This window comes from Enhydra lutris, unplaced genomic scaffold (genome assembly GCF_002288905.1).
Source record: "Enhydra lutris kenyoni isolate GAN:26980312 unplaced genomic scaffold, ASM228890v2 scaffoldscaffold77, whole genome shotgun sequence".
Taxonomy (NCBI): domain Eukaryota; kingdom Metazoa; phylum Chordata; class Mammalia; order Carnivora; family Mustelidae; genus Enhydra; species Enhydra lutris.
This window is the reverse complement of record NW_019154161.1, coordinates 5,561,135-5,572,023: the sequence shown is the minus strand read 5'-3', so window position 1 is coordinate 5,572,023 and position 10,889 is coordinate 5,561,135. Positions and strand designations below refer to the sequence as shown.

Below are 10,889 nucleotides of genomic sequence, written 5' to 3'. Positions count from 1 at the left end.
GGGGCAGAGGCTGGGGAAGTCCAAGAGAGTGCCTGTCCCAGTCAGGGAGGGCTTCTGGGAAGAGGAACAGCCCAGCTGCCACTGGGAGAATATGAACAGCTAGCTAGACATGGCGGTTAGGGGGCTTGTGTTCTAGGCAGACGGAACAGCTTGTACGATGCCTGGGAAGCAGGAGAGCGAGAGTACAGCAAATGGCATAAAATTTGCAGTGAGTAGAGTCTCTGGGAGAGATGAAGCTGAGATGCTGGCAGGGCCCTGAAGGTCGTGGAGAGGGGCCCGGGCTTTCTTCCAAGGACACTGGGGAGCCATGGCGAGGTTGTAAACAAGGGAGAGGCAGGGACAGGTTTATGCTGCGAAGGGAGGGAAGGAGACAGGTCAGGAGAGTAGGGAGGATGTCGGAGAAGGACAGAAGTGGGAAGAGAAGGGGCACATTTAAGGCTTATGAGGCAAGATGGGCAGGACAGGCATGGTCGCTGATGGTCAAATTTGGCTCCAACAGTCCCACTGGAGCGCCTGTGATCTGTGTGGCCTCGAGGGGGGCGGTGGGGGGGTGGAGCTGGGGTTAGTGACACAATTTTCACTTGGGGCAGTGTTGTAAAGGACATCCTGACATCTGAGAGGTCTAGTCTTTCCTAGCCTTCCCGTTTCGGTACTCTCTCTGGGAACGCTTGGGGACATCCCCTGGCCTCAGTTTCGCCTCTGTAAAACAGAGCACATCTCTTGATCTCTAAGGGCCCTTTACCTGGGTGACTTCAGGTTTGAAAAAGTGCCTCCTTCAGGTCCCTGGGGCTCTGCCTTCCACTTACTCCACCTCACATTTCTTTCTGAAACCCTGGTCTCTTTCTGAGGCCAAGAGGCTGCTCAGGCAGATGGAGGCCTCAAAGTATTGGGTCGAGTAGAGGTGATTGATGTGGCCAACACCCAATAAGTGTTCAGATGCTTCCCGACTGCCATTACGTGCCCCTCCCCACCTGCTTCCTGGGACCCAGCTTTTCATGGCTCTTCAAAGGCGGATCCCTCAAGACTTCAAGGGAACGTTCTGAGCCAAGCCCCAGCCCTGGGGGCGGTGGGGGTTGGGGGGGTGTGGAGGAGCGTGGGCAAAGACGCTAAGGTGGGAATCGAGGGTGTAAGGAGAAAGAGTGTAGAGAGGAATAATGGGGAAGGAACTGGAAAGATGAGTCTTCAGCGAGTGGTGCGCATTTCAGAAGCGCAAACCATAGGAGCGCGTTCTAGGAGATGTGGGGAGCGATGGCAGTTTCAGGAACAACGAAAAAGGAAGTTTAAAGGAGTGGTCGCCGCTGTCGAGGGATGAAGTGAGAACACACAGGAGGAGGCCCGCGACGGATAGAATGAGGTATATGTGATGAGATGCACGGTAGGTCTCACACTGGAGTCCCAGGGGCCAAATTCAAGTCTCAGACGTTTGGTTTGGCTTACGCCCCCCCCCCCCCCCCCCCATGGGCACCCTGTGTTTGAGATCTGAGTACGCGTGATGGGGAGCTCAGTTGGGAAGGTGGCCGCACGACTCTGGGTCTCACATTTCCTCATAGAACCGTATCGGTTTTGAATTAGACTGTTCACTAACTTTGCCTCATTTTAGAGATGGGATAAAACAGGACTGGGGAGGGCAAGCCCCTTCGAGGTCGCTCAGCGGCCAACGGCAAACGTCCCTCTTCCTGCTGCTCAGTAACTCTCGCACAGAAGTTAGGGCCACCATTGCTTTTATTTGTTGCTTTGGGTGTAGAAAAAGCAGGAGCTCCAGATGTGTCGGCGAGCCCTCGGTTAGCCAGAGCTCCTGGTGGTGGGCGGAGCTCTGGGAAAAGGAGGGGAAGGTGTGAGGAGGTTCCTCATTGGCCAGAACTCAGAGGCCGAAGCCCATTCGTTGGAACTCCGGTTGGGAATGGAATTCCGAGATGGTTGGATAGAGCCCCTAGGTGGCCTAACCCCTCTAGTGGAGCTGGGGGGTGTGGCTGGGCGGACCCCCGACAGGCGGAGTCCTCCCTTTGGCTGGGGCTCCAGCAGTCGGCGGCGAGCAGCCCCGACGCCTATTTCTGGGCGGGGATCATGTCGTCGATGGACTGGCCCTTTTCCAGCTTCTTCTCCATCTCCACCATGAGCTTCACACCGTCCACCACCAGTTGCACCTGTTCGACTTCGGACGAGCCCAGCCGATCCGCGTTGGATATGTCGAACACTGAGCCCACAGCAGCTGTGTCCACACCGCCTGCAGGAGCAGAAGGCAGGGGCATAAGCAGGGAGCAGAGGTGCAGGACTGGGGCCCAGGATGCGGCCCCCGTGCCAGCGGAGAAGGCCGAACGTACTGGGCGCCTACTGTGGAACCGGTTACGTGCACTGAGTCTCCTAAATGTACATTCGTGGGCTCACGTCTCCGGCTAATTTAGATTCCTTTCCCCTCAACCATCCAACATGAAAACATAGCCCTACGGCTTGAGCGAGTTCCGGAGCCCGGCCGTCTGGGGTTGAACACTGACCGTCCTCTCCTTTACACATGGGAAACCGAGGGCCCTAGGGGGCAGGGGACATCCACAATGTCATGACGTCCTATCGATTCCTATGAGACAAAGCGTGCTGACGCCCATTTACAGAGGAAGAAACTGAGGCCCACCGAGGGGTAGCCCTGGTCCCCCCCAGAACCTGCGTGGATGCCCCGCCTCCCCCTCCGCACAGGGCCCGCCCCCGACGCCGCGGCGCGCGGAGGCAGAGCCGCACCTGTGCCGCGCTTCTGCAGGCGCAGACGGGTGAGGATCTCCTCGAACTTGGGGTGCTTGCTCAGGTGCGCCAGCTTGACAAGCACGCCTCCACGCAGCCCGGTGCCCAGGTTGGACGGGCAGGTGAGCACGTAGCCCAGGTGCTCGTTCCACATGAAGGGGTGGCCGGCTTTCTTGAAGATCTCCTCAATCTGAGGTAAGGGGAGAGGACTAGGGTCAGCGCCAGCGGGCGCCCCCAAATACACCGGCAACCGGGACGGGGTTGGGAGGAAGACTGGGTGAGGACGTGGGTGGGGGGTGGGGTTGGGAAACTGCCAGCGCTGAGCTTCTGAAGGGAAGGGCAGGACCACCCAGGTGATGCAAGATGCGGAGGGGGCTGGGCTTGAGGACGCCTCCGAGGCGGGCTCTTAGGGGCGGGGCTTGCGCACGGGGTGGAGCCGGGTTGCCCCGGCGGGGCGGAGTCTTGGGAAGCGGGCGGGGCGTTCAAGGTCGGGGCGTCCCAGGTCCGCAGCGAGGGGCAGGCTACCCACCTTCTGCAGCCCCACGCAGAAGCGGCGGAAAACCTCCTTCATGTTGCCCCCCTTCTCCATGGAGATGACTCGGAGGTGGTCCTCCTCGTTCACCCACACCAGGAAGCTCTTGTTGTCATTGTGCCTAGTGTGGGGCAAGAAGAGGCCAGGGCATCAGTTCCGCGTGGCCACCCCACTCCCGGCCTCTCGAAAACACCCCCACCGCTAGGGGGCAGCGGGCCGGAGGAGTTTCGGGTGGTGGCACCCTTCCTCAAAGTCGCAGAAGCTTTACCCCCGTAGACCCGAACGTCATCGGATCTGAGGAATCGCCAATCTAATTAGGATCAAAGGTTTTTAGGGTCTTAAGTCTGAACAGCATTAAATTACAGACGCTTACAATCTCAGAATCTTTGAAGAACAGAAGCTGGGAGTCTGAATTGATAAATCTTGGAAATCCTACATCTGGTCTCAGGGACCAACCTTGCCTTCACCTTGTGACATGTCAGAAACAGAGGCTTAGAGCCATAAAACATTTAGATCTGGAAATGTCTGAAACCACGGAATCACAGAACCTGGAATTAGTGGAATCTGAGAACCTAAAAATACTCAAAATCTTGGAACCTTAGAATCATCTCATCTGTATATCTTGGAACTCAGACTCTCCAAATCATCTGAGACCTAAGTTTTCAAAACCTTTGAAAATCTTTCGCTATCAGAATTGGGGATTCAAAGGTTCACAGAAAGAAACTATAAGCAACCGTAAAAGATAAAACTAATAGCCAATGTTGGGCACTTACTATATCCCAGACACCATTTTCATTAGTGCTCTCCATGTTACAGATGGGGAAACCAGGGGAGAGAAATGTTAAAATAATGTGCCCAAGATCACACAGGGGTGGAAGGCAAGGTCAGTTTTCTGGGGATGCCTGGAAACATCGTCGTTTTTATGGTGTTGGCTTTGGTAGAGGAATAGGGAGGCTGGCGGAGGGGACCTCACCAGATGCCACGGGCGTCGGGCCAGTCCCGGGCCATGCCAGAGGCCAGCAGCAGTGGGGACACGGGCTTGTCGAACAGGAAGTGATCGTCAATGAGTTGCTGCTGCTCCTGCTCGGTCATGCTCTTCAGAGGGTAGTACTTCCCCTTGAACTCGCCTGTCAGGCTGTTGAGGGCTAAGGGGGGCCACACAAGGGAGTGGTCAGCAGCCTGCCCACCACAGCCTGGGCGCGGATGCTGGGGGCTTGGTCCTGTGGATGTGTTAATGGCATCTGAACACTAGGGCGAAACCCAGATTTTGCATAGATTCTCCCCTTCCTTGACCTTCACATCCCATCCACCTGTGACCAACCGTGTGCTGAAGCCCCTCCAGTTGGCCAACAAGATGGACAGTCAACATGTTAGGAATTTGGAAAGCCCTCCGTAAAAATTATTATAAAATAGCATATGTAGGGGTGTCTGGGCGGCTCAGTGGGTTAAGCCTCTGCCTTTGGCTCAGGTCATGATCTCAGGGTCCTGGGATCAAGCCGCGAATCAGGCTCTCTGCTCAGCAGGGAGCCAGCTTCCTCCTCTCTCTCTGCCTGCCTCTCTGCCTACTTGTGATCTCTGTCTGTCAAGTAAATAAATAAAATCTAAAAAAAAATTGTTATTATTAAAAAAATAGCATATGTAGTATTTGTATATATTCATATATAGAATAAATATATATATTTATATACACATTAGACACTTCAATATAGTGTATTATATAATGCTATATATCACATACTTTATACTATATTATATTGTTAAAAATAATTTATCTAGGGGCGCCTGGGTGGCTCAGTTGGTTAAGCGACTGCCTTCAGCTCAGGTGGTGATCCTGGAGTCCTGGGTCCGAGTCCCACATCAGGCTCCCTGCTCAGCAGAGAGTCTGCTTCTCCCTCTGACCCTCCTCACTCTCATGCTCTCTTGCTCTCTCTCCCTCTCTCATCTCTCTCTCTAATAAAAAACTAAAATCTTAAAAAACAAATTTTATCTAGGGGCACCTGGCTGCCTCAGTCGGTAGAACACACAACCCTTGATGTCAGGGTCGTGAGTTTGAGCCCCATGTTGGGCGTAAAGCCTACTTAAAAAATAATAATAATAATAATTTATGTAAACTTCCAGTTAAATAAATTATATTTTAAAACAACTAATAGGGGGCATCTGAGTGGCTCAGTCAGTTAAGCATCTGACTCTTGATTTCAGCTCAGGTCGTGATCTCAGGGTTGTGAGATCAAGCCCTGCACTGGGCTCTCTGCTGGGTGTGGAGCCTGCTTAAGATTCTCTCTCCCTGGGGCGCCTGGGTGGCTCGGTGGGTTAAGGCTTCTGCCTTCAGCTCAGGTCATGATCCCAGGGTCCTGGGATTGAGCCCCGAGTCAGGCTCTCTGCTCGGCAGGGAGCCTGCTTCCTCCTCTCTCTCTCTCTGCCTACTTGTGATCTGTTTGTCAAAAAAAAAAAAAAAAAGATTCTCTCTCCCTCTGCCCCTCCTCTCTCTCTCTCTCTAAAAATAAATAAATAAATAAAGTTTTTTAAAAACCCACAGGTAGTAAATATTCAAAATGGTTACTTCCTAATTATTTTATTGCATCTTTATTATCTACATTCTTGAAGATTTTTCGTCCCTATCTGATGATGGGAATCCCATGTACCGAGGTGCATCTCTTCCCATCTCTCTGTGACATCATGTTCATAGCTTAAAATTGGTCATGGTAGGAGAATTTACACCTTGGAAACTGGCAGTTGGTGCAAATTGGGGCTGGTTTTTTGGTTTGGTTGGTTGGGGTTTTTTGTTTGTTTTTGTCTTTGTTTTGCAAGCTGGGTGTTAAACATTTACTAGAACAAGGCGCTTGAAAGGCCTAATGATTCTACCGCTCAAACCTACCCATTCTTTTTCTACTTTCTACTTTCTTTTTCTTTCTACTTTCTTTTTCCACTGTCTACCCTTCGCCCCAGAGCCCGGACCACTGTGGTTGCCCCCTTACAGTCTCTCTGCTCCTACCTCTGCCCACAGTCTGTTCCCCACTCAACAGCCAGAGGACTCCATGAAATTCTGTGGACTTACTCTTCTCACCATCCTCCCAAGGTGCCCATCTCCCTCAGAGTCAAAGCCAAAGCCCTCCAGATGGCCCACAAGGCTCTGCAGAGCTGGCCACCCATATCCTTCTGAACACATCTCCTCCCCTGGTCCACTCAGCTCCAGCCACACTTTCCCACCTCAGGGCCTTTGCACTTGCCACTCCACCTGCCTGGAATTCTTCAGGTTCCTTCTTGTCAATCAGGTCTCAACCCCTCCTTTCTTTCTTTCTTTCTTTTTTAAAAATTTAATTAATTTGAGAGAATGAGAGAGAGAGAGAGAGAGAGAGAGAGCAGGAGAGGAAAGCAGGTCAGAGGGAGAAGCAGACTCCCTGCTGAGCAGGGAGCCCTATGTGGGACTCAATCCTAGGACTCCAGGATCACGACCTGAGCCAAAGGCAGTCGCTTAACCAACTGAGCCGCCCCGGCATCCCTCAAGCTTTCCTTTCTAGGAGAGCTCCTCCCAGTCATGCCGAGATGCACCTTTGTTTTTTGGCTACATGGTATGTTGGAATTCATCATTCTTTTGTTGGTTTCTGTGTTTCCTCTTATCTCCCCACCAGGCTGACAGCTCTGTGAGAGCTGTGACCTTGTCCATCTTATTCATCACGGGAGCCCCAGCTCCCTACTCAGGACGATAACAACCGTAATGATTGCTGGCTGGCTGGCTGGAAGGATGGAGGTCAGGACCCCGATACCACTGAGGGTCTGCCTGGTTGTGCGCTGGGTGCCTTGTCAGCGCCCCCTGGCTTCCACCAGGGGTAATGCTGCCGGCCGTCACTCATCCAGCACCTATGACTACCAAACTCTTTCCATGGAGAAGCAGAGCCAGAGCTGGGTGGCCCCAAGGGTGGGCGGGGTGGGGGTTCTCACCTTCCACGGAGAATTTCTCCACGGCCCGGCGCTCGCCCCGGGAGCAGTGGGGAGGCAGGGTGTAGCCCTTGATGCTGCGGCCCGTGCGGACGCGGCTGCTGAGTACATAGTTGGGGTCCAAGTCGTCTCCACCCTGGAGGGCAGGAGGGTGGTCAGGGATGGGCATGCTCCCAGTTCTAACTCTCTGCTACTTCCTTTGGCTCCTTCTTGTCCCCAGGCTTCTCCCACCGCCACCCAGATTCTGCCTCTCCCCCTCTGTCTCTCCCTCCATCTTTCTCCCAGCTCCTCATCTGTCCCTCTTTTTTCCATCCATACATCTCTTTCCCCATCTTTGTCCCCGCTTCCTGTTTCTCTTCATCTCCTTCCCTGTCTCTCTTCCCATCTGACTCTCCTTGCTCTGTCCTTGGTCTCTCTGTCTTCTGTGCCTCGCTGTCCCTCTTTCCCTCCCCTCTGTCTCTGTCTCTCTGAATGCTCCTTCCCACCTGCGTCCTTCTCTCTCTCTCCCCTGTCCCTCCCCTGGTCTGGGGGCAGCTGACCTTGAGGTTCTCGTGGTTGAGGTCGGTCTTGTGCTTGTCAGTGGGTTTGTAACCCCCATGCCGGTCTTGGATGATGGGGTCAAAGAGATCCTTGAACACCTGGTAGGACTCCTCGTCACCAGCCACACAGCCCACGGTCATGATGAAGGGGTGACCTGGGGGTTCAGGGTGAGGTCAGAGGTGCTTGTCCCCAGCAAGGAAGGCCCGGGCTCCTGAGTCCAGTGTAGACTGTATGTGCATGTGCGTGTGTGTGTGTGTGTGTGTGTGTCTTGGCAGGTTCTCATTCAAGACCTCTGGGTCAGAACTACAGAGGATGAGGGTTGGTTGGACAGAGCAGGAAGGCTGGGAGAGGTCAAGGGGATATCTGGGCTGAGGAAAAGGTGCTGGAGGCAGGGCAAAGGAGAAAGTCTTAGAGGCCCAGTTATAAATTACCAAAAATATTACCACTTCAGAGTCCCCAAATCACGGACTCTTCCTTCACTGAAAAACTTTCAGAAACATATTAGACTATCGGCTCCCACGGATAATAAGAGACTTGAAAGACCCTCGTATTCCCAGGTGGGGAAACAGAGGCCCAGAGAGAAGGGGCATCGCTCCTCAATCACACAATGAGTTGGAGGCTAGAACCCCCCTCGGGGCTCTGGTGTCCTTGGAGAAAGAACCAGGGCACCAATGACATCCCCTGCCAGACCCTGAGTGCGTGCTTTGTCCCCACCGCTGCTCCAAGCCCTGTAGGTGTGCTGACTCCTTTGTTTTCATGACGTGGGTGCCCATTTTTCAGATGTGGAAACTGAGGCCCCCGGGAGACGGAATGATTTCTTCATATCTTACTTGTGCGTTTGCGAGGGGTTGGCCACGCGCTGGGGCCCGTCCCGAGCCCTTCATACATGTAGCCTTATTTGTTTCTCACAACAGACCCTCGAGCATGGCTCCCATCTTCCAGATGGGAAAACGGAGGTCCGGGGAGGTGGGACCAAGGTGTGGCAGGCACCTCTGGAGCCCCCACCCCAGCTGAGTCCCTGTCCACACTCCAGCAAGGAGGCTCACCTGGGTTGTCCACACCGGTCTGGATGACATCGTCCAGGGTGAAGCCCGATGGAGTCTCCTTGTCCCGCAGCTTCTTGTAGAGCTCCAGGGTCAGCACCCTGGCCATGTGGTTGTTGTGCTTGCTGAGGTCGGGGTACTCCTCCTCAGGCTTGTAGTTCAGCTTGAACTTGTTGTGGGTGTTACCGAACGGCATGGTGGCGGCGTGGGGGGCCTAGTGGGCAGGGGCAGGTTGCCGGGGGAAAGGTTAACTCGCCTCCAGCAGAGGCCAACAAGGGAACAGAGCAAGGCTTTGGGGTCAGACCCAGTCCTGACTCAGGTGCTGTGTGACTTGGAACAAGAAGGATCTTGTCTCTGAGCCCCTGTGACTTGACGGGATGCATGGGGACTCTGGGTCAGATCCAGCTCTGCCACATACAAGAAGCTGTGTGACCTTGGGTACTCAGCTTAACCTCTCTGTGCCTCAGATTACTCATGTGTACAGTGGGGGTCACAGGAGCCCTCATCTCAGGGGCTTAAAGGAGTTCGTGTACATTAAGCGCTTGGGATAGTCCTGGCACACAATAAGCAATATTTTGCTTAGCTATTATTATGATTATCGTCGCTATTATTTTAAAGGTCTGTGTGAGGAGCTGGGGAGAAGGTGGCTGAGAATGAGTGTGTGAGCAGAGAAGGGACATTCTCTCCACGAAGCTTCTGCTTAGGGGATGAGGAGCAGGGCAGAAGGGAAGGCTGGGTGGCCAGACCCTCTCTTCACTGGCAGTCTCTGGCAGGCCTTAGTTGAGAAGGAAAGCCCAGCCTCCGGGGTCATCAGAGCTGGGTTCGAATCCTGCCTGTGCCAAATCCCCTGCTGTGGGACCCCAAGCCAGGTGCTCAGCCTCTCTGAGCCTCTTTTGCTTAGAAACTGAGCCTGGCCCCGGGGGTTGCCAAGAGGAGTCTTCTGGAGCATTGACGCGGCAGGCTGCGCACATGTCCTCACTCGGAGCTGGGTCTTGCTACCTTGAGGGGTGGTTGCTGTGACGGTTATTATTACTTTAATTCATAAGACCCAGGAAGGAGGAGGAGGGATGCTTCAGTGGTGGTGGTGGTGGTGGTGGGAGTTGGAGCTCGCTGGCAGCTCCAGGGACAGGAAGCAGGTAGAATGGTAGAAAGGAAATTGGGGGGCAGGATCAGCTGAAGCCTGAGGCATCAGGCTGGGGCAGATGGAATTCACGAGAAGAAAGATCCTTGGAGCTACTCTCCAGGGCTGGGGATTATTTATAGAATCTGGCTGCTCCTCCTCCCCTCCCCAGCTGCTGTCCCCCCCACACCCCCCTCACATTCCTGGGGCTCCATTTGCACCAAGTCAGCAGCCTGGAGACAGGTGGGCCGGAGTGGCCGGGAGGACATGCATCGAGGCCTCCAGGCTCAACGGCTTCCAGCCCAGAAACCCCCAGCCTGCGAGGGGCGCGTTCGCAGAGGGCGCTGAGGCAGGCTGGGGGAGCCCCGGAGCCTGACGCACACGCGTCACCCATAACCCCCCAGATCACACCATAAATAGAGTCACACACCCGCTTCCAAGCCCGGGGACACACCCAGGAGACAGGCAGCCATGCAGGTGCCACAGAAAGTCAGATGCAAGGTCACAACTCCGTGTGGGAACAACTGGGGACCCACAGAATTGCAAATGCAGTGACCCCGCAGACAAGATGACAGATAGACCCCTCCCACCGGGCTTCCAGCACCCAGCGCTGGGGACAAGCCATCACAAACACAGGCCCAGTCGGGGTGACAGCTGGCAGCTGCTGAAACTCCTTTTGTCTCCAAGATCCCTCCCCATGACCTCATGCCACAGACCAGGGGTCTCACAGGTGGAGGGGACTCCCACGCGCACGGTCAACCTTCCCACCCACTGACCCGCCTGCATGGAGGAGGATATGGGGCAGACTCCCGGGACCAGATCAGCTGCTGGTCCCATGGGCTCCAGTCTGTACCCCACCCTGACTCCCACCCACGACAGTACCTGGCTGGGCTGTGCGGTAAGGGGCTGTCTGTATCCCGGAGGCGACACTGACCCAAAGGAAGGGCCCGCAGCCCCGGCCTTATATAGGGGGGCCGGGCTGTGCTAC

General features: G+C 54.6%; 1 protein-coding gene across 1 annotated transcript; it reads right to left on the bottom strand.

The window, feature by feature from the left end:
* Positions 1-1,704: 1,704 nt before the first annotated feature.
* Positions 1,705-10,854, bottom strand: LOC111160722 (creatine kinase, M-type). The gene is made up of 8 exons (XM_022524041.1): positions 10,784-10,854; positions 8,785-8,995; positions 7,738-7,892; positions 7,202-7,334; positions 4,236-4,407; positions 3,260-3,383; positions 2,731-2,920; positions 1,705-2,224 (listed from the first exon to the last, which is right to left on the bottom strand). Exons 2-8 carry the CDS (start codon positions 8,975-8,977, stop codon positions 2,046-2,048), a joined length of 1,146 nt encoding a protein of 381 aa, XP_022379749.1. The 5' UTR covers positions 8,978-8,995; positions 10,784-10,854; the 3' UTR covers positions 1,705-2,045.
* Between the last annotated feature and the right edge of the window lie 35 nt (positions 10,855-10,889).